The following is a 24,466-nucleotide window of genomic DNA, read 5'->3' on the forward strand; positions in this document are numbered from 1 at the left end:
TTGTTATTTTTGCAGTATACACATAACTCTTCACTTATTTGTACAGCACTTTGAGTATGGAGGACCAAACCTGCAGATACATAAATAAATGGAGAAATATAGAATCAAATTCAATGATCAATATTGCATTTGATTTTTGCCATTGATTTTTTTCCACAACCATTTATTTATTTTATTACTTTTGATTGAGTGGCTACATTAATTTTCATTAAATTCTGTATTTATTTCTGAATGTGTTATATTTATTTATTTATGTATGGTTTTATTTTAGCATTATATATAAACAAACAAGAGTGCTGTTATACTGAATATCAGCATGGTTGTATGGCCTCGTATCTACGCCTGAATCACATATTCAGTACAGCAGCACATGATATTTCTAGTTTGATATTGCTGTTATAAAACAGTTCTTTAATCAAGGAGTTAATATCAGGTAACTTTCATTTGAAACACAATATAGCCAGTTGTTTTTTCTATTATTGCTCCACCAGCAAAAATACTGGCTGCATCCGAATTCCCATTCTGTCAAAATATGTACTGAATCAGATGAAGAACCTATTTCTCAACCTTTGATAAGGTACTTTCTGCAGGTGTGCAGGTATATAATATAAATATTACATCCACCATGTTGGCGTTGCCCTTTGAGCTGTTTGTTCTCTGACCTATGACAAACTACCAACAACCATGAAAAAAATTTACTCCAAGGAACAACTCGCTTGGTACAGTACTGATACTCATGCCCAGATGGAATTTTGTATTTTCTGCACTGATTTTTGAGCAAAATCTGTGGAATTCTGCTGAAGAGATATAAACATGCTAAAATATGTTATACAAAGATGAGTGCAGACCACTACACTCATTTGGTAGCTTAAAGCATCAAATTAGCCAATGAATAAATAATAATAATCAAGAAACATTCCGATTCTGCTTAAATCTACTGAGTTGTCTGCAGGGTTCTGCACACACAGATTCCCTCTGGGCCTGCATATGTTTTATAACACTTGAACATTTTTGTTTTCCTCCTAACGTTTCATTAACGTTTGATTACTTATTTTTTAGATTCCATGGCCTTAAGGGATAGGAAAGTGTCCACAAGTTGCACACTTCAGAATCCCAGCAGATGCAGTGGTCATCTGCTTTTTTGCATACTGTGGAATTATACATATTCATCACTTGGAACTTGCATCTCCGATCAGATTAGAGGACTGGAACTGTTTTAGATTTATTTATTTATTTAATTTTCCATATTTCAAATGGAATTTTTTCCATATTTAATTCCTCCATATTTCAGCTACTGCTGAAAAGAGCTCTACACATGCTCAAAAAACAAAATAATAACACCATCATTCTATTATAATTATGTTATTATTATGAATACACTCGAATGCATTAGGCCTGTGTAAAATGGCATGCTATCAGGTGGCTCCTTGACACAAGAGACAGAATCGATAAGTTTATTTGTGAAGTGGGCTGGAAGGTCTTTGAAGGACACTGATATATGAGAGGGAGGAGCTGTGAGCGCTGGCTGGATGATCCTCCTCAGATCTCAGCAGCCCGCACTTAGGAGCCCAGAAATGACACGGGAAAACACGTCATTCCCGTTATTTTAAATCTATTCCTTCAGGTTTACGTTGCTATTTGCGTTTCTGTTTTTCATTTACTCGGAAAGCAAAAGTATGAAGGTAAGTGATGAATTGGTCTGCTCCAGTATAATGTGGTAATACATTTAATGTAACAGTGATACGCTTTTATGAGAATTATATTCTTTCTGGACTTGTTGCAAATATTTTCCAGAGTGTTGATAATCTCACTTAAATTACGCGCAATAGTTTGACGTCATAAAGATACGGCGTTAAATGCTTTAGCTTAGTTAATTATTTCTGTCAGTGATGTAATCCCTATTTTGAAATCACAATGTTGAATGTTGTTGACACTTTGGTTCGAAAAATATACACTTTAGGTGACAATAGAGTGCCAATAAACAAATAAATATTCTTTATATCTTTCTCTGTCAGTGAGCTGGATATTCTGTTTATTGACAATATCACAGGCCAGTTGTCTACTTTTACTGGTTTTTAAACACTTTTAAACTTTTAAAGGGCTACACTTATTTATGCTGTATTTTGTTTAAAGGAATATTCCGGGTTCAATACAAGTTAGGCTCAGTTAACAGCTTTTGTGGCATAATGTTAATTATCACAAAAACAAATTTTGACTTGCCCCTCCTTTTGTTAAAAAAAAAGAAAGAAAAAAAAAAAAAACCTAGGTTCCAATGAGACACTTACAATGGAAGTGAATGGAGCCAATCTGTAAACATTAAAATACTATTTCAAAAGTATAGCCGTAAGACGTAAACAATATGCCTGTTAACATGATTTTAATGTGATAAAATCGCTTACTAAACTTTTCTGTGTAAAGTTATAGCAAATGTTACAACTTCGTTGCCATGATGATGTAATGTCAACAAACCCTAAAGCAACTGTAAAAATGACGATTTAAACGACTTTACAGCTCAAATAATAAGTTGCGTCCCAAACCGCACACTTCTGCACTATTTTACGTCATTTTGTAGTGTAAGTAGTGTGAGTAGTATGTTTACACTGGAAATGTAACAAAAAGAAGTGTACTACCAGTACCTGGATGATGCACTTTTTCAACCATCAAAATGGAGTGTGGACTTAGCGTACATAGCAGAAGGGGCGGAGTTAACGGCAGCGATCTGGCAAAACAATTGTAAATATTGGAGAATATGACAACTAGCGAAACTTCTGTGAAGACAGCACCTTATAAAAGTGAGTTAAACGCTTTACCATCATACCATGCTGTGTGAATATGTATATTATTGAGATATAAATGTTGAACTGAAGGTAAATAGCGCGTTAAGCTAGTGGCACAATGCTTGGGTTTGACACATCACTTCTGTCAGCTGTTAAATGACGAACACTTCCGTGTAGTAAAAAAATGTTAAGTATTCCATTTGGGACGATACTACACTTTGAAAATTCATACACTACATGGCTGAGTGCATGGTACATTTTGTAAGTGCATAGTGTATAGTGTTTCATATGGGACACAGCTATAGACCAATCCTATTGTTTACAAAAATTTCAGAACGTGTGCAGTAAGTGGTGGCAGAAAGCAGATAGACTGTTGTGTTAGATTTGACAGATTAGACGATTAAACGAAAGTACGACACAAAACCATCATAAATACACAAATATTCTTAGCTATACAATTATTGTAATGATTTAATGAGTTAATAAAATATCTGTAATAATGTTCTCTTTATATGTTTGCTGCAAAGAAGTAAGTTGAAATGATCTCCTCAGTCCAGTCAGCTCTGTTGATGGCTTGAAGCCACAGCCCTCCACGAGATCCCTCGAAATCATTTTTCAACAACGGAATCCGTTAAAAGTTTACTGTTTGCGGACGGTTTCTGCCACCACTTCCGTGTGTGACGTAAGCAGTGACGTTGCCAAAGGATTGGTCTATACATGAGTTTTAACAGAAGAATTAATGTAAGTGCTTTTATAAAATTATAAGCTTCACATTTCTGCTTTTAAACCCTCCAAACATTTGTCCCATTCACTTCCACTGTAAATGCCTCACTGAAACTTTGATATTTGCTTTTTTTTAAATAAAAGGACAGATGAGTCGAAGCAATTTTTTGTGGTAATCAACATTATGTCACAAATGCTGTTGATTGAGCTTAACTTGTCTTGAACATTGAATAATCCTTTAAGTCCTGTTGTTTATCTAAGCATTTTATCACTTATATGTTACATAAATAGTACACAATTATATTGAACTATATAGCCTACAATCCCAAAACAAAACATAAGTATACATGTTGCTTTTAAGTTTGTTATTTGAGGAATAACTATACAATACTCAACTTTAAGGTTGAACACTTTTTGCTGTTTCTTGATATTTAAATTTGGGACTTTATCTACTTTTTAATTAGATTTCAGAAAGCGCTTCTCAAAAAGACATGACTGGCTCGTTTAATCAATTGCATGCTCTGCCGTGATCCTGTGATTATTATTTAAACCAGTCCTGTTTTCATGTTCCTGGATGACAGTTTGTTTACCTGTTAAGCTGACCATAATAGCCCACTGTGGTCTGCACTCAGATGTCACATTTTACAGTAATAAGGGTTCATACAGTGAGTCAAAAGATGAGAGTATCAGTCTTGGCCTTCTTTCACAATTTAGTGCATATTTTATAGTCATAAAACTTTGAAAATAAGAAGAAATAATAAATATAACATTGGAGCTTACCAGAACATTCACAATTTGTCAGAAGAGAACAGTCCACTGTTTCATAAGCATGTTGTCCAGCTAAAGTAGGGCCATGTTCTCTTGTACATTGTTAAACCTCTAAGCCAAAGATTATTCAAGTTCTTCAAAGTTATGAAACATGACAAATTAACTTAGAAAGTAATGAGATCAAATTGAGACTTTTGCTTGCATCACATGCTTCTCAGATTCTCAGACCCCCATAATCTCACATGTATCTTCTCTAGAGTTTCAGGAGACAAACTCTCAACAAACTGTTTCGTCTGTGGCTAATTTGTGCTCAAATTTGCCATGATACACCAATCGGCAATCAAAAGTCAGAGTTTCAGTATGAACTAAATTTCTCATCGAACTCTTCCAAGATGAAATTATCTGAGCTATGATATACACATACATTTTACTGCTCTACACTCTTACTGTATTTCAACAATTGTCTCATTTGTGTCTCTTTTTATGTCTCCTAAGGAATTTTAGGAGAAACATCTGAGACATTATCGCATACATAAAACATAAATCTCATGAGCTGTGAAAGACCAACTTCTCAGTGATTAAAATTTTGCTTGTAGCAATACTGTATTGCAAACTAATGCATGATGTTTTCTGTTTTTGTTTTTTTCTGTTTACTGTACATGTAATTTGGCAAAATACCCACAAAGAGCTAAAACCCATTAAACAACCCATTAACAACCCATTACATTTCTTAAACTGTACATTTAACCTAAAGTATCCACTGTGTGTTTACATACTGTAGTTCTATCATAAATGGCCTCTATGGGATTTTTAAGTTCCCCTGCTTCAGAGGAATTAATTGCACACTGCTGTGGCCATCAGCTCTAACAACAGAACCATAAACCCCTGGCTGCCTTCTGTCTGACCACCGCTCTCGCACGTTTGAAACTGTAGATTCACCATCTTTCAAAAATTATACTTGATAAATGAAGAAATCAAATATAATTGTTTCTAAATATTACCTTCCCAATTTGCCCTCCTTCAGACACATTAAGCTTGCTCTTGTGGACTGTAAATGGAAACGTCTACACTTTGCCAAATCAAACTGTACATTAGATTTGAGGAAGGAGCATGAGTGTGCTTTATTAGACTCTCTGTTAAGATTCAGTGATCACGGCCAGACCTGAGGGCTTGAGGGCTGGCGCTCTGCCTCTGGCACTCAACTGCAAATGGCTCTCTGCTTTATTACTTGTAGCCTGTCTGGCAACCGTTAATACAGTTCAGTATAGTGCAGGATTGACTTTGATATAATTCTCTTGTGAACTTCTTGATGCGTATTATGTTAACATGCTGAACAAGATACAGTATAGTTTAGAATTACAAGTAATACGTTGCATTAATTCATGAATTTGATGCATTAAAATTAAGTAATAAACATAATTCTTTTCAGTCATTTGTGAGTATTTGGTTTACAAGCCCACCCAAGAGTCAACAGGAAATCAAGTTTGACATTATTAACTTTACTACATGCCCTGGTCTAACAGTGCATGATTAATCACAGAACATGATTCTAAAAAACAAAACAAAAAAAAACAAAAAATGTGTTCTCATAATCTTTAATCAAAATGTAATAAATGTTCCACCTCTAAAACAACTTCCCTTTTCGGTTGAAGTCACCAAGGTCATTTGGGTTATTGGTTAATGTTAACCAGTTCTCAAATAGCTATTTAGCCATTTGTGAGCAAACAACGTAAAAAATATGCCTTCCAGATGTAAACACACACATTAAATAGACACCAGGGTGATGTATGTGTGCTATCAGGGGTAAATTTTGTATTAGCATATCCATTTACCCCCCAGATAGCACATGTACAGTACATCTCTGAGATGTCTGTTTTAGATCTTTTCAATTCAGATTCTTTTTTCTTTTCTATGGGCCACGATATGTCGGTGCATTCGCCATATTGGATAGGTCAGACCCGTCAGTCAACACATTAATGTAAATTGACAGATACGGTCTGGAAAAGTCAATTGTCTTTTCCAGCCAACTTTCAGATTATCTGATTTTCCATAAACACTGGGCAATATTTTAGATAATATAAAAAATCCTGACTTCACTTCTACAACAGTTTTTTATTTCTTCGTAGCAAACTGCAAATAAAGTCCTCTACAAATTAATATATCATGGCAATACTGAAAATTAGCACCCAGTCAGTCAATTCATTACATTTTGATGAGGCCAATCGGGCTAATCAGCCGAGGAGAGGGATAAATGCAGCCGGATGCGGCAGTTCGAGAGAGAGAGAGCCACACGCAGCTGCCGTGTGTGCATGTGTGTTTGTGTCTTTTTGTTTCAATTAAATATTACTTTGACTGTTAAGCTGGTTCCCACCTCCCCCTTGCCCATTTTAACCCTCTTACATACAAGATGAACTGTTTCCACACAAAAGCAGTTTATGCAGTGGTTTGAGGCTTCTTCTCCATTCATTTACATTCAAACAGCTCTCCTTGCTGACAGTTCCAAGATGACACCGTGGTTGACGTATACAAACCAGCCAAATGAGGCATCTACAGTACATATGTATATCTGTAGCCTATATTATAGCAGGATAACTGAAACGTAGGGAATGCATAAAGGAATGCTAGCATAGCAGGCTATCCGGTTAGCTTGCTAACTGAAAACAGAGAGCAAAACATTTAATTTGACCATTTGTTGCTTTTGACCATTTGTATATCATATGATATGCCATATACTATAGCTTACACAACATAAATTTATGTATTTTTATGTTTACCCTTACAAAAAAATCTAGAATTCTGGCAAACTAGCCACACTTGCCGCAAATTTGGCACTCATTATTGTCACATGCAAATGAGCTTGTGATTCTCCACAAATGTTTGCCAGAAGTTCGCAGCTCTTCATCAGTAGTGACAACAATGGACAATTTGCCTCAAGTTTGCCGTAAAGTTAATTTGCATGTGAAAATGATCAGTGCCGAATTTGCGGCAAGTTTGCATCAAATTTGCCATTAACTAAATTTTTGTAATGGTAAGGATTTACTATCAGTGAATAGAACACCTAGAAAAACTTATTTTAGCCAGTAAAATTGCTTCGGGGACCTAAGGGGACAGAGGGGTGAATCAATTCTTCATGACACCAGTCAGCGTTAATGTAATAAAGGTTTCAGCAGTAATATACCTATAACATTAGTTTTGAAAATGAAACATTACCATTGGGATATGTCGAGGTGGTGTATTTCACCTGCATGGTCTACTTCCACTCTGGTATGGAATGGCTACTTTTGACAATCCAATCAATTCCCGAGGGATAAAATCAAGTCCCACCCTACATTTTTTTCTCATTGCACTTGGAAATACATCACAATGTTGAAGTAAAATGGGTTGTGAATGGCTTTTCATGTTGAGTTTTTTTATTCTGGGATTTTTTGAAGAATAAACTGTTAGAGTAGCAGCATAATTTTCTCTTATAAAATTTTTTCAACCTCTACAATAGTGACCATGTCGAATTAACTCTATCCCTCCATGTTGTTTCATTACTGTAACTGCTATGGGAATTAAATTCCAACATTTTTTAAATTTAGATGGAACTTCTGAAACACATAAAGTACTGTCAGACTGATGACCTTAGAATCTGGTTCACTTCAGTGTGAAAGCCATAGTTCCATTCATACAGAACTTTCACTCCACACAAGTGACAAAAACAGCTGTTCTTTTTACTGGCAGATCACTCTTTTTACCTTGTCCATAATGAGGATCACTGGAGGTATCCTGATCTAATTGCAATTGCCTAAGTCTTCTGCTAATCCTATTCCTCAAGCCAGTCCTCTTCTAGACTTGTTAAGGGTCTTTGGTGTAACTTTTGTCCCTGTAATGGTAGAATTACATAAATTATCACAAATTTGCTTGCGTAGGTTTATGTAGGTAAGAAAAGCATTATTGGTATTTGTGCAAGAAAAAGTGGTTTGAGTATAGGACATTTAATATTTTATATGAGAATGAATTAGTCTTATAGACTTTGCTTGTTCAGAGGGTTGGAGGTTTGTTGTCTTCACTGTTGTTTTATTTAGTGGGTTTAGGTTATTTTGTATGTAGCCTTTCCCATGTGAATGTGGTTCATCTAATTACATTTGTCTTTGTCTAAAATGTTGCTTGTTCAATGCTGATTCATTATTTGTTTTCTATGCAAACAGTGAATTGATATAAGGTCCATAATATACAGTGGTTTCAAGATGATTATAACTAATTCAAAGACAACATGAGAATATAGTGCATTAGTTCTCAGTGTTAGCTTTATGATATCATATGAATCAAACACAGCAGGATGGAGTCAATGGGAGCCATCAGTAGCTCTTAAGTCTGGAACTCAGGGCTCTTTGGTTCTGTGTGCTTTAGTCATAACATAAATAGGAATGCATGACTTGGGCAGAATATTAATGAAAGGAAAAGAAAAAACAAATCTAAAAAATAGATATTCTTGTAGAAATGCTTTAGGTGGGGGAAGCTTAAGATCTTATTAATGATGCTTTCTAAGTGTTCATACTTACCATTTTTAATAGATGATAAATCAAGTGAAAATATCCCATTGATTTACTTTGAAGGAGGGACCTAAACCAGAATTTCATTAGCCCTGTTCACACATGCAACCATGTCGCCTTTAACGTTGGGTTGCCTTTACTGGTAAATGTACCAAATGTGCTGTTCACACATACCATCAATAAGGAAATTTATAGGTAATGATACAACTTCGCATTAAGGAAAATTGCCAGAGCAAAATTTACCAGTATTTTCAAAAGGGTCATGTTCACACATGACCTCTAAACTGGAAATTGTAGGTAATTTTCTGGAAAAGGCTGTATGTGTGAACGCGACTATAGAGACTTCTAGGTGAGCTCTTTTGACTTGGATCAGATAGCAACCACCTAGCAACCAGTCAGAACACCCTAAGAACCACCTAGCACTGCCTAAGCAACCACCCAGATCACCCTAGCAGCCGCATAGCAAAGCCCTGGCAACCACCCACAAATCCTAGCATTGTGTTGGTAAGTTCTGCATGGGCAATCACCATTCACATTGCTTTCATATGTAAAATAAGAAAAAAAAATCTTCAATGTTACAAATAAATTAATTCCATTTAACAAATAAATTAATTTAATGAATAGTTTGTTGGGTTGCGATTTCATCTGAAAATGTATTTCATCTTTGTTGTTGACCACTCCAGTCTGATTGTTCACAGAAGTTTTTCAGGCAGTTGTCATGAATAATGAATAAACCAGTCCAGGATATTGTACAACGAAACCTGGATTATAGATTCAATATATTGATATTTTGTAAAACAAAATAAGCATTTCTGACAGTAATAGCATGAAACAATCTAGTTCAGTTACATCATAATAGAACAACTTATGACATATACAGGTCTCTGTTTGAACAGGAAAAACATGGGTATAATAAAATGGAATAACAACAAAGGAATACAATATAAGAGGCCCCTGAAGTCAGATGTTTTCCCAAACAGTCTTACAGAAAATGGATTTGATTGTGTCAGTCTGCATTTATTGTGGAAAAAATCACATAGCACTTAATTACCAGGCAAACCTAGAAGGTTAGATGCAGTCAGACTCAAGACCACAGGGTACAGTGTCATTGGTATGTTTTTTTTTATTTTATTTTTTATTATTATTTTTTAAATGATTTATGTAAGTGGGCCAGACATGCACTCAGCTCCAGAGCATGGCTATAAGAAAATTATGTCATGTCTATGCGCTATGCAACAATGCAAGTTGTGTTTCTAAGTGAATTGTATTGGTCTGTCTGTACATGTGTTGGAAACATTCATCCATTTGGGTAACTCATTGGAAATAACATTTAAAAAAAATTTTTTTTTTTTTTTTGTTCAGTGCATGGAACACTGCATCTTGTAGATTTTTATGAGAATTTAAATGGGTCAAACACAGTTCAGCTCAATTCAGTGACTTCCCATTTGTTTTTTGTTTTTTTGTTTTTTTAAATCTTTCTAATAATTCCTTTAAACCGATTTGCAAAATATGGAAATCTCTCAGAAATATTTTTACTTCAATTTTAAAAAAGTAGATGTGAAATGCTGCACATGGGACACTTGAGAAACTTGAGAGATAACTTAAATTAATCTATGAATGGAATATTGAAATGGACCATCTGAACAGAATGATTAACTAAAATGAATCAGAATTCTCAACGCAAACTCAAATGCAGCTCTACAGCTTCAACGGAATAGTTCCCAGTCATACACCAAAAATCATTACATTTTTGCATCTGGCAGACACTGAGACTACAGTAACTCAGACACCCACTCTTTACAATTGTAGTGAGCAGAATAGCATCTCAGAATGCACAACACGTCAAACCTTGAGGCGGATGGGCTACAACAGCAGAAGACCACGTTGGGCACTTTATTAGGACCAGTACCTTCATTAGGATAGTGTTCCTAATGAAGTGCTCAGTTAGCGTATGTTTGTCAGTGTATTCCCTGACAATTAAACCCATGACCCAGGTTTTGCTAACATTGCTCTCTACCAGTTGAGCTACTGGAACCATAAAACAGATAACCATCTGTGGCAGAAAACAGTAAAAATTGCATGATATTCATAGGATATAAAATATCGTCACTGTCTGATGAAAAACGGATCTCCAAAAAACTAATTTTTTCAAGAGCATTGAAAAAATATTTTTCTCATAAACAATCTTACATAATACTTGTTAAACAGACAGCCTGATTAAACATATTTTTATTGGTCATTTTGATTCAAACAGTAGGAAGAGGTCATTCGGCACATTCCATCTATGGTAAAAAGTGGAAATTGCCAAACGTGGAGATACGTATTTTTCATTGGATAGCGACGATATGTCAGATGGTTTAAACCATATTTCAGATTGAATATGAAAACAGCTTGCATGTACTGAAAATTATAGGTTTTTGAAGACAATTTGTGCTTTATTAACCTTAGATGCAAACCCTTCTTAACAACTAATGTACCACTATGTGAACTATAAAGATGCAAAACCTTGAAGGCAATAGTTATGTGCATCACGGTTGCTATGACATTCACTCATATATTTGCAAAATGAGTCCCTTGTCTTTTGAATGGTATGTAATTTGTTACACTACAAGGATGTTAATTATGGAAAATGTACAGTCAGTAGGTCATTATCGTAAAATAAACCCAAAATGGCTTACTGTACATTACCCTGCTTATTACAAGGCTACTCACCTGATAAATAAGTAAATGGACATAAAATATTGATTTGAGTTCAAATATGAAAAGAAAGAGGCTGCGGATTGTTTGACATTCAACTAGTACTGCTACAAACTGATCTGAATGTGAACTCAGCGACAGTAGTTCGAAAGTACTTCAGCTGAAATCGGTCTGTGCTGACTGAAATTCTAACCACAGCCCCCAGTGGCCAAAGTTGGAAGTGTTGTTAAACATATGGGAACATTTGAGCTCCAGTTTCCAGGTGAAATGTCCACAGAGTAGTGCCAAAAGCGAGTTATAGGGACCCACTTTATATTAGGTGGCCTTAACTACTATGTACGTAACCATTTGATATAATGTACTTATTATGTACATACATGTTGTTGCATTGTAATTACATTTAAAGTACTTGCATTTAATATAATTTGTAGTTAACTTTACCCCTAACCCAAACCTTACCCCAAAACCTAACTCTAACCCCTAATTCTAACCCTAACCCTACCCTTTCTCCTAAACCTACCCATACCTCAACCTCAATAGCAGCAAATGTGGGAATTTTGCAGGGGGAACTCTACCCCCTATCTCAAACCCCAACCTAAAACCTAACCATCAGTGGATTGAAAATGTAAATTTAGTATGAAAATGTCAGCTCTGGATCATGATTAACATTCGTTTCCATGGGACTAAAATCTGTGTCTTGGAGGTTGTTCATGCAATGTGCAATCTGTTGCGCAAGAGGGAAAGGTGATCACAATTTAAATGAAGCAAAAATGTCTGATGGGGATGGCCTTGGCAGTAATTCATCAGAATGGGGTCGATTTCAGGATACATTAGCTTTGGTAAGCAACATGTCGATTTCCCATGTGATCATGTTGTACAGCTAAGTAAAAAATTGGTTACCTGGGACATCAGTCAAATATATGTTTTTGTGGTCATACAAATATATTTCACCGCACATCACAGATTTTACTGCAGAATCAAGTATTTCAGAGAGCCATGAAATACAGTGTGTTGGTTTGTATGTAGTAGTTGTAGGCTACATATAGGATTGTAAAAATGGTTTAAATGTTGCTGAATTATCTCATACTTGGCAGATTGGACCCTCCCTTTAAACAGGCTTTCCTTTATACTTAGACAGAGTTGATAGATCATATGTAAAGGCATCTCCTTGGTTGCCCTGGTAACCGTGAAGATTAGCAGGAAGGTGTGAAAGTGCAGGAATGAGGGTGTTGTTCCTTTGTCTTCTATCACAGGCAGATATTAAGACTTGCTTCTTCACTGGGGACACCAGACAGGAATTCTGGGACACTTTTCTTTAGTTTTGCGTATAAGGTCCATGTATAGACTTTTATGTTCATTCTTTAGAAGTAGCTCCAAATATAGTTGGTTATAGTCTTACTTTTTCTGGGAAGCATTCCAAGCCAAGAATAAATGCAATCAAAGGAAGACAATTTAATTATTGGATTTTCTCTTGGATGGTTGTATGGTTCTGCTCTGAAAGGAAATGACAGCCTGTGATACAGGTATATATTGAAGTAAGCTCCGGCCTGCCATTGGATGGATTTTTGAAAGATATTATCATTTCATGGCATGTTTTTTTAATTTTTTTAAAGGCATTATGTTGGAGTTTAAGAGCTTTTTTTTTTCATGTTGGCATTTTACAGCACAATGTCAATACCTGATTTTTAGTTAATGTATAGCACACGTATAAGTGTGTTTATGTAGAATTTCCACAATTTAGACTATTTTTTATGATACTTTTGCCATGTATTCCCAGATTACATGTTGTAATTTCAGATTTAAGGATTATGATGGATTACATTCAATAGAAGCTGTATAATTTTGTATTGGGAAATAAGATGGCTTTAAAACATGTTAATGAGAAATAGTGTTACTTGGGAAATTCGCACAGTGACTTTTCCTGCCCCTGTAATCCAGTGGTTTTAGGATAATGCTGCTACTGTGTACACCAGACAGAAAATGAGATTACAAGAGACCTCTCTAAAATGGATGTGTTGAAAAATGTTTGTTTGATTATGCTGTTGTTGTGTCATCACTTACTCTTATTTTTTTTTCCATCTAGGCTGTTTATAATATTCTATTTTTTAAATATTTATGTAAATTCCATACATTTTCATAAGGAGTCTTGCTCAACAACTCCTTACATCTCTTGCAGGTTATGGTGTGGTGAAGAATAAAGAGAGAGAGAGAGTGTTTTGTTACATTGCAATAAAACCAAAACAAAATCTCCCGCAATCACTAAAGAATCAAGAGGATTTGTTTGTCAGAGAAACAAAAGGAAGTGACAATGGGGCGAAAGAAGATCCAGATAACCCGCATAATGGATGAGAGAAACAGACAGGTGAGATAAGGGCATCTGCTTAACTATATTTAAGTAGATGAAAGACCTTGTGATAATCTCACAATACCCAAATATTGGCCTATGAACTGGTCGTCTACCACTAGATATAGATGACATATCAGACGGACCAATTAATCATCTGATATTTGGCCATTGTGAGATTATTGGTTTTAGGAAATAATCATGCATGCTTGGCCAATTAACAGAAGTGTGTCAGTGCCAAAATCTACTGACTGTGCAGAGTGGTGGTGGTGGTAGTGAGCTAAAGCACATAACTGGTAATCAGAAGGTTGCTGGTTCAATCCCCACAGCCACCACCATTGTGTCCTTGAGCAAGGCACTTAACTCCAGGTTGCTCCAGGGGGATTGTCCCTGTAATAAGTAGGTCTGTATGTCGCTTTGGATAAAAGTGTCTGCCAAATGCGTAAATGTACTGACAATCTTGTCAATCAATAAAGCACTTCTTTTTAAAAGTGAATTATGAGTAAATATCATGTTAAATCAACAATATTCAAAATCCCATTGACTAGTATTTAATTTTATTACACAGCTCTCAGGAATACTTAATTCAAATCAGTCAATTGCGCCATCCACCACAGATTCATCAGATCAGTATTTCATCTAGTGCTGTAAGTCGATCAAAAATTTGAATTGCGATTAATCGTAGATTTTGAAAGTGCTGAAATTTGACACTATATATACTTCAAAATGCATTTATTTCCATTTTAGGAAAGAAAACAATATGTAACAATATTATGCTTTATTAACATTTTCCAAACAAAGTGTTCCACACAGTTAATCTAGTCAATGAAATCACTGACGAAAACATTCGTTGACGAAGGGTGTTTTGATTTCGTCAACGATAACGAAGACGAGACAAAAAATGTGCATCATGACGTTAATTAAGCGATTTTATTAAAGCATACTATTGATGAAAATATGAAGAGATAAAAATGATACTGCAAGATATTAACAGTGCAAGATATGAAAAGGAGAAGAAACATCTATAGAATCTGTATATATAAGAAGATATTAGATATAGATTCTCTAACTCATTAATAATTTGGGATTTCTCCACTTGAGCTGCGTGAGTCGAACACAGGCAAAATGAACTGCTTCAAAACGGGGTAAATACCTCATTCAAACGCATCTTATTATACATGATTTTAATCACTATAGTAGCCTCTATCCACAGCATATATGTAATATAATAACTTACATCTGCACAGTGAAGCGAATAAACAGGTGAACTTGAACTAAATGACGCGCTAGTCAGAATATGCGTAATTTGCATTGCATAACTTGCATTGTAAATACACTGTTTCCGTAAGAAATATGCTACACGCAATGTAATATCCTTTCACGGAAAATTAATAAGTCTCTAAAGCATGAAGAATTCAGAGTACAGTAGGCTAACTTCTAAAAAGTAGCTAATAATTCAGTCTGTTCATTATTAGTTTAGGAGCTTAGTATTTTTTCACAACAAGGACAGTAGGCTACAGGTATGTATAGTTACATGTTTGATACATTTTTAAATTAGAAAATGTTTATACATTTTTTCCTAAATGTTTGAATATTTTATTAAAGTTTGGTCTGTTACAGTTTGACACACTTTTCTGTCCATTTTGCACATTGTCATCAACTAAAAGACATTTTAAGACATTTTCATCAAAAGACTAAAATTATGACTAAAACAAAAAACTATGAATAAATTAACACTGCTTCCACAGAATAAAGATAGAAATAGTCAACTGATAAGCAATGCTGCAGCGCTAGCATTTGTGATACAGGTGTACGATTATCAAAAGAGATTATAATATTTTATACACCTGTTTCTCCAGGCATAGGTTAAACAAGCTTTAATATCATGTAATGTGGAAACAAATTCATTTATCGATATTAATTAATAAAGTGAATGTTTATCACTTACTTTGTATATCTCCCTGAGTGTCGACATGTTTGTGTGACATCATGCCCCTGCATCTCGGCGAAATCGGAGTTGAGAATTTCTGCATGAGCCTACAAGTTGTAATTCTGACTTAAAGATGCATTCCATTGCACTTTTCCTAGTAGGAAGTTGTAAAATCCGACTTTCTGAGTTAAATGAATTGCAGCACTACTTTTCAAAACTTGATCCGACACTGAATGCTCAAGCAGCCTAATTTACACTTAGAAAACTCCTGATGTTGCTATAACAATGCAAAAAGCACTTACCAATTGAAAATCAGTCCTCCTTTCCTGTTTAATTAATCAATCACATGGTCATGCAGAACATCTCGTGTTTTTAAATCCATAAGGATCTCTTTCTCAATGGTGATAACGGCAGTGATGACAATCTCACGCTCTTTGCTTTCAAATTATATCACTTAAAGCGTGATTGCGAGAAGGCCTCAACCGGGACATATCCTAAAGATCACACCCACCAAGAACAAATAAATCAATCTGATTGGCTGATGAATCTGACAGTCTGACTGTAGTTGCCCATTCATTTGCACTGCTGAGGGATTCTGTAGAAATTCTGAAGGCCTGATGGGGTGGAGCTCAGACTCACGTGCTGCTTCGGCTTCAGGCTTTGGGCATGTGATTTGTGAAACAGTTGTCACACTTTGTTTGTAAGCATCAAGGAATAAATTCTGACTGAATAAACTTTCTCTATTTGTTTGTAGATTAATTAAGAGTGGAAAGTGATTAAATATACATAGGCAAAAAGGTCAATGAGAATGAAAGGATGAAAAATATTTATTTATTTGGCATGTTAAGCCAGCAGAGAAGGCTTTGCTGACCCTGAGAATTCGCCACTGGTTGTATCTGAGTTTGCTGTCTGAATTGAATACGGCAAGCAAGAAGAAACCAAGAGTTATTGGTTTCACTCTCAATTGAATTGGTTTGTCACAACTGAAGCAACTTACTCTTTCAGTGAATTGGTTGGAGTGATTCTTGACCATCACTGAACCACAAGTCATTACTTTCAGAATGCTTCAGAATGCTTCAGCTAACGGAATTGTTATGTGGAATCAGAACCAATAAATTCCTTACAATTCCGATCTCTAATGTTTATTAAACAACTATATCGGTTTGCCTTTGGCTATCACCTAATGCATTACTATTAATGTAGTTTTTTGCAGTATGGTACTAATCAATTTGTGTGTACCAACTCAAATGCTTTTGCGTACAAAATTTAACTGTACTAGTATAAGAGACCTTTTCAAAGATTCTCTCAGCTTTGTAGATTGTTGGAGCAGTGGGAACAGCCCATACATAATTGACCTGTTCAAATGGTCTCTCAGGAGTTCCCCGTTTTCTTAAACTAGTTTAATGAGTATACAGGGCAGACTCTGGGTCTGTAGTAGTGGGACTAGACTGACCCACCTCCATGTGGCTGCACATAGGAGCTGTTGTTTGGGGCTCTCTCTGGACTACAGTCCCTGTGGTGTGGTCGCAGTAATTAGAGCAGCTCAGGGCTCCACATCTCTCATTAGTCGACTTGGTCAGTATGAGGGCCTGTACAGTCTCTCTCTCTGCCCATCACTCAAAGCAAAACCACAGAGGCAAGCCTGAATTTACCCAGTCTGTCCTGGGATCTAAATCTAAAACACCAACCAGGGCCATAAACCCTATCTTGTCTGGGCACTCTTGTTTGGCAGATTATTTTTGGTATACACAGCGTATTTTTATCAGTGATTTACTCTGATGGTGTTTAGTCATTGATAACCATATGTACATTTCTGGAAAGATTTGTAGTTCTTGTGTAGCTGTGATTTTGTTGGCGAATCATATTTGTACAGTATTTCAATGTCAGCCAAGCCTCTTGGTCACATCGAGCCACATGTATATGATTTCTTCTTTGCCTTCATTTTAAGTGAAAGGATAGGGATAGTATCAAAGGTAATACAGTACCATGGTACTATAATGTGCACTTATTGAGCACTTTATTAGAAGCACTATGGTCCTAATAAAGTGTCGGACGTGGTCTTCTGATGTTGTAGCCCATTCGCCTCAAAGTTCGATGTGTTGTGCATTCTGAGATGCTATTCTGCTCACTACAATTGTACAGAGTGGTTATCTTAGTTACCGTAGCCTTTCTGTCAGCTCGAACCAGTCTGGCCATTCTCCATTGACCTCTCTCACTCGATGTTTTTTGTTTTTGGCACCATTCTGAGTAAACTCTAGAGACTGTTGTGCATGAAATCCCAGGAGATCAACAGTTACAGAAATACTCAAACCAGCCCATCTGGCACCAACAATCATGCCACGGTCGAAATCATTGAGATCAAATTTTTTCCCCATTCTGATGGTTGATGTAAACATTAACTGAAGCTCCTGACCCGTATCTGCAAGATTTTATGCATTGCACTGCTGCCACACGATTGGCTGATTAGATAATTGCAAGAATAAGTAGATGTACAGGTGTTCCTAATAAAGTGCTCAGTTAGAGTACAGTATATATCATATTCACAGTATATCACCATATTCATAAATCATGGTCTTTACATAATATTTAAAGGTCTTACCATGTTACCATGTCTAAACAAACATGGTATTACCATGGTACAATGTAAAAAAAATAAAAACATGGGATATCATAACCATGCAATTGTTTTTTTGTTTTTTTACTTTTGTAGTGCAGGCTCCTCTGGGGAGCTGGTTTTAATGGATCCTAATGTTCATCCATTTAAATTTTTCATTCTTTTGTCCTTGAGCAACTCAGTCCACATCATGAATCACTTGCTTGCAGTATCGTTGAATGAATTGTTATGTTGTCCTGTCTTATTTTCTTATTTAATTATCAAGAAGCACTTATCATTCCTCAGCAGCCCCATGAAGAGTCTGAAACCTATGTTTAGGCTTTTAAAAGTTTTATTTAAAACTGTGACATTGACAACAAACACCAAAAGAGCTTGTTCTCAGTTAGTGTTACATGCACTGCTGTAAGAACCTGGCCCTCAGTGAAGTGCTCAGAATCTTGGGATTCCTCAGGGAGGGGTGATAATTGGCAGGAAACATGAGAAGATCTGGCAACCCTGACAGCTGGGCCCAGCCACACAGTGGAAAATCTAAAGTGTGTCATACTTTAAAGTGGAAAATCAGTTCTTCTGATTCCATTAATGAACAGAAACTTACAAAAAGTACCATTGATGTTTGAAAATGTACCATGGTAATACCATGGTATTCTTTGAAGTATCTTGGAGTACCATGTAAATACGATGTTATATAAATATGGAATATATATGCGCCCACTTGGCTGAATTAACAGAGGTAGTATTTCCCTCTTGTGTCGATTCAGCTTGTTAAATGGATACTGCACATTTTCTGTTTTCAAATATTTTAGTGAATTTGGAGTAAATAAAATTTTCATCAAATTGTATTATATATATATATATATATATATATATATACACTAAAAAAATTGTTTACCTAAAATGTGCTTCATGTGGTAATCATGGCCGTAACCAGTTATGAGTTCACCAAGGTCTGGATGTCGGTAATTTTTTCATATTCAAAAATAAAATTTGAAGCTATAAACAACTGAATGAAAAATCAGTGTTTAAAAACTTCTCCTTTGAGTATCTGCATGTATAATTCAGTTAAGTCAGTTGGATAAATTGTTTAGTGTCAGCTGTGTGTGAAAGAGTTGTGAGTGAGGGTGCGGGTGCAGCCCCTCCCACCCAATACTTAGCATTGTTGGCACTTAAAGCTGATGTTAATTTTTCTGTGTTAAAATGCTTTCTCCTATCTCAGCTTAATATGCAGAGACAACTATTAGTAAAGCATTCATAGGTTAATTTTCTCGAAAACTGTAAGCAGTTTTTCTGTGGCGCTATGAAAATAAACCCGCTTAGACGGACTATCTCTTTGTTTTACCAACGGCAGACCCCCTACTGGTCAAAACACTGCTTACAGTTTTAGAGAAAATTGACCTATGAATGCCTTACTAACAGTTGTCTCTGCATATTGAAAATCAGAAAGCTTTTTTGTAAAAAATTTTGAAATCCATTACTACCCAGCACTTGTTTGTTTTTTTTTTTGGGGGGGGGGGGGGGTTGTATCCCTTTATAATCAGAAGCTATGTCAGTCAACCCAATTTATATGCAATCAGATCTTTGTCAAGTTACTTGAATTCATTAACTGACAGCAATAAAAACAAGGAGAGTATATTCACCTTTAAAAAAGCTATTGTTTTTCTAATATTTTCCCATTTTTGGTTTCTTAGGTAACATTCACAAAGAGGAAGTTTGGTCTGATGAAGAAGGCGTATGAGCTTAGTGTTCTGTGTGACTGTGAAATAGCCCTGATAATCTTCAGCAGCTCTAATAAGCTTTTCCAGTATGCCAGCACGGACATGGACAAGGTCTTGCTCAAGTACACAGAATACAACGAGCCTCACGAGAGTAGAACCAACTCTGACATAGTGGAAGTAAGTGGCTGCACATTCAGGCAGTTTGTAAAGTTCAAAAGCAGAATAATGGATTATGCTTCTAACAAAGTTTTATTACAGCAAAGTTTCAGTTAAGATTCATGATTTGTTCTGATCTAAACATGAAGTGTACAATTTTGGCGCCACTTGCGGCACCAAATGGAATTGCAAATATAATGACTAGAGATTGACTGATATGGGTTTTGGCTGATGCTGATATCCATCGCAGGCTATCCATATGTTATCCAAATGAGAGCAGGGTGGCCGATACAATGCCAAAATATCACACCATTTAATGTAATAGTAAATAACATATACATAGATTGGCTAAAATATTAATTTACTTTTATTTAGCATTATATTTACTAAAATGTTTCACACAAAACTTGAACTTTGTAAAAATAAAAATATGGTTTTAAATGGTAGATAGAAGTTTCTCCTGGCTTATGTTTAGTCCTCCCATTTTAGTAATTGATTGATGCACATAAAGAAATTGTAATACAATAGGAAGAACAACAAATAACAACTGTGCACACAGAAGTCCAGCAATGGCATTTTCTCATAAAAAGACAAACTATTTGTACATACAATTCACAGTGAATATGACATTTACTTATAGCGCAAATTAAGCACTTTTACATTGAAGTTGCTCTATCGCTTTTTGTGGATCCAGCGAGCAGAAATCTCCCTGACAGCTTTTAGTTCCCTTACGACTCAGTACACTTGACATTGCTTATGGGGAGTACCTTCTTATACGACCTAGTTGAAACCTCTCTACAATAACACCAGTATTCTAATATTGGCTATGGTGTTTGAGCCCGCCCATTTTGGTGCGAAGCTGCCTGATGCACAAACACCATTTCCTCAGAATTTCTTCCTTCAAGACAGTAATCATCTCTTGTCTAGAAGCCCTCTACCTTCGCCATCGATCTTCGCGGGAAGACTCTCCGCCCACTCGCCTCTTCTGTTCTACCCGAGGAGCAGGATTACTTTGAGGTGGTCCTCGTGGCGGCACATGCCCCGCAAGCCCCTCGATCTCTCCGAAGCACGTTTTCCAATACACTATGTGCGAGACGAGCTCTAGTCTTCTGAAAGAGCGGCAGCATCCCGCAAATCTGCCCCTTTCTTCCCCGAAGTTCATAATGAACTGTCTAAGTCCCTCTCTGTGTGCTCGCGCATAATCTCTAATGTGGATCACGAGGAAGAAAACGGTTATGTCCAACTACCCCCTGTGGAGGAGGCGGTAGCGGCACACCTCTGTCCAGCGAGTAATAGGCCGTGGAAATCACGCCCCATACATCCTTCCAAACCATATCAACAAATGACCACACTGGCAGGAAAAGCTTACTCAGTGGCAGGACAAGCTGGATCCACACAATGGCGGTGCTCCTAGTATTTCAAGCCAAGCTCCTCAAGCAAATGGGCAAGCAAGGCTTTGATCCAGAGACATTCAAAGAGCTCTGCACCACTACAGACTTAGCGCTGCATACCATGAAAGTCACTGTTCATGGGCAACCTGGCAGTTCTGGATCAACATATATGGCTGACCCTCACAGAAATGAGTGATAGGAAAAAGCCACTCTGTTGGATGCTCCAGTGTCTCCAGCCAGCCTCTTTGGCGGCTCTGTGAATAAGATTTCTGAGTGTTACATCGCATCACAGCAGCAGTCACAGGCTATGAGACACTTTATGCCCAAACAGAGTACATCACAGCCGGCTTGCCCTCGCTCTGTTTTGAGCCAGCGCCCAACTAGAAGCCCCATACCTACTGCCTCACTGGCACCTACATATCAGCATGTGCAGCAAAAGCTCTCCTGATGGGCACAACCCTTTGAAGCGGAAAGCAGAGCCCGCAGTTCCCACCGGAACTGCTCCAAAATAGGCTCGATTAGAGACACAAAACACTGTTCTCCATCTCCCCACTACTGCAATATGCAATAATGCAATAAAAAATGCAGTAAGTGCAAAAAAGAATACAGCACTCGTCGCAAATGCACGAGATGCTCACACATTCTCAGAATGGTATATCAGAATGGTTGCAGAAAATGATTGAACATGGTTATACGATCCACTGTGTTTTACCAGTGAGGTGTTGTGCTGGGGCAAGTTGTCAGGTGGAAAGTGGTGACCACGGATGCTTCCAACACAGGTTGGGGGGCGGTGTGTGATGGACACCTGACTTTCGGCACCTGGACAGGGGCAAAGAAAGCATAGCACATCAACCGCCTAGAGCTATCAGCTGTATTTCTTGCCTTAAAGGCTTTTCAGTCAGAAATAGTGAACTGTCATGTCCTGGTTCGCTCAGACAACATGACAGTTGTGGCAAATATAAACCGCCAAAGCGGAATTCATTCACCGCCACTGTTGAGACTGACACGTCGCCTCCTTCTATGGAGTGAGTGTCATCTCCTCTCTCTGAGAGTGACATATGTCCCAGGCTGCCTGAATTATGGCATGGACCTACTTTCATGCCAAGGGGTGATACAGGGCAAATGGAGACTTCATCCTCAAACTGTATTGAGGATTTGGGAAATATTCGGCAAAGCAGATATCCATCTATTTGCCTCAGTGGAGAATACCCCCTCTGGTACTTGAAGTCCCAAGCCTCGCTGGGAGTGGACGCAATGGCACACAAATGGCCAGCGAAATGCAAATATGCATTTCCACCAGTATGCCTGATTCACTCTGTCATATGCAAAGTCTGAGAGGACAAGGAAACAGTTCTATTAGTTACGCTGCAGTGGACCAACCAGCCATGGTTTCCGGAAATGATAGAGATGCTGTACAGCTCGCCATGGGAAGTACCGCTGAGGAGGGATCTCCTCTCTAAGGCGCAAGGTACAATCTGGCATCCCCAGCCCCAGCTGTGAAATCTGCATGTGTGGGCCCTGGGCAAAGACACAGTAAGCTGCCCCATACACAAAATCAACGCTCAAAGTGTATGTGGCATCTATATGTGTATCACGCACATGAAGCCAGCGCCTCTATAGGCAAGCATGATTTAATCATAAAGTTCCTTAAGAGAGCAAGACGATTAAACCCACCTCAGCCGTCTACAGTACCGACTTGGGACTCCTAAAAGCTCTCGCAGGACCCCCCTTCAAGCCTTTGGACTCTGTTGATTTGCACATGCTCTCCGTTAAGACCGCACTACTGCTGGCTCTGGCCTCAGTAAAACGGGTATGTGAACTGAATGCATTATCAGTCAACAATTCATGTCTGGTGTTTGGCCCTGGTCTTTCAAGAGCCACTGTCAAACCCAGAAAAGGCTATGTACCTAAGATCCTAACCATGCCCTTCAAAGCGCAGGTGGTTCACCTTCAGGCCTGCTTCCCTCTTCCATTTAATTTGGATGAGGAACAATCATTGTATCTGTTATGCCCTGTGCGGGCACTACATGCATACATTGAGCGTACTCACCATTCCAGACTGTCTGATCAGCTCTTTGTATGCTATGGAGGACACACAAAAGGATTGTCCATCTCCAAGCAAAGGCTCTCTCACTGGATTGTCAATACAATTGCCCTGGCTTATGAGTCGCAGGGTAAGACTTGCCTAATTGGTGTTAAAGCACACTCAACTAGAGGCATGGCCTCCTCATGGGCATGGATGAATGGCATGTCCTTACAAGACATATGTTTTGCAGAAAGATGGTCCTCTCAAAACACATTTGCAAGGTTTTACAACCTAGACGTAATGTCTCTTTCTTCAGAAGTCCTCTCTGTTTAGAGCACTTGCTATTCATTGGCCAAATATATATACTTATGCTCCTCCTCTTTTGGAATGAGCTCCCCATCTTCTACACAAACGCCTGCATTAGGCCATTGTAATTTACCATAAGTCACAAGCACTTACATTATAAATAAACTCCCTTCCCGACTGGGTTCATAAGGAGTTAATTCATACTATATGACTATAGTTCATATATTCGATATATAAAGTGCTCCCTTTCTGGCCCAACACGAGGATCACTCACTCTGGCATACTCATGTCGGTTGCCGTCCCGCGAGACTGCGGTGTCATGTTTCCTTCTGGGAGGTTATGTTGTGTAGTGCGGTGTGATGGGATTCTGTTCCCCATATGCAATGTCAAGTGTACTGAGTTGTAAGGGAATGTCTTGGCTATGTACATAACCTCGGTTCCCTGAGATGAAGGGAACGAGACATTGCGAACACTAGCCGCACTACAA

General features: G+C 37.4%; 1 protein-coding gene across 4 annotated transcripts in view; it reads left to right on the forward strand.

Moving 5' to 3' along the window:
- The first annotated feature begins 1,534 nt into the window (after nucleotides 1-1,534).
- The window catches only part of LOC127413372 (myocyte-specific enhancer factor 2A-like), a 42,686-nt gene continuing 19,754 nt past the window's right edge, over nucleotides 1,535-24,466 (forward strand). For 2 of the 4 annotated variants that reach the window (XM_051650488.1, XM_051650507.1), the window contains exons 1-3: nucleotides 1,535-1,682; nucleotides 13,677-13,862; nucleotides 20,074-20,277. In XM_051650488.1, the coding sequence (XP_051506448.1) occupies nucleotides 13,809-13,862; nucleotides 20,074-20,277 (258 nt within the window). In that variant the 5' untranslated portion in view covers nucleotides 1,535-1,682; nucleotides 13,677-13,808. Of the gene's footprint in view, nucleotides 1,683-12,884; nucleotides 13,024-13,676; nucleotides 13,863-20,073; nucleotides 20,278-24,466 lie in introns of those variants that run through there. The other 2 variants (XM_051650499.1, XM_051650514.1) reach the window with 2 other exon arrangements.

This window comes from Myxocyprinus asiaticus, chromosome 2, assembly GCF_019703515.2.
Source record: "Myxocyprinus asiaticus isolate MX2 ecotype Aquarium Trade chromosome 2, UBuf_Myxa_2, whole genome shotgun sequence".
Classification (NCBI taxonomy): Eukaryota; Metazoa; Chordata; class Actinopteri; order Cypriniformes; family Catostomidae; genus Myxocyprinus; species Myxocyprinus asiaticus.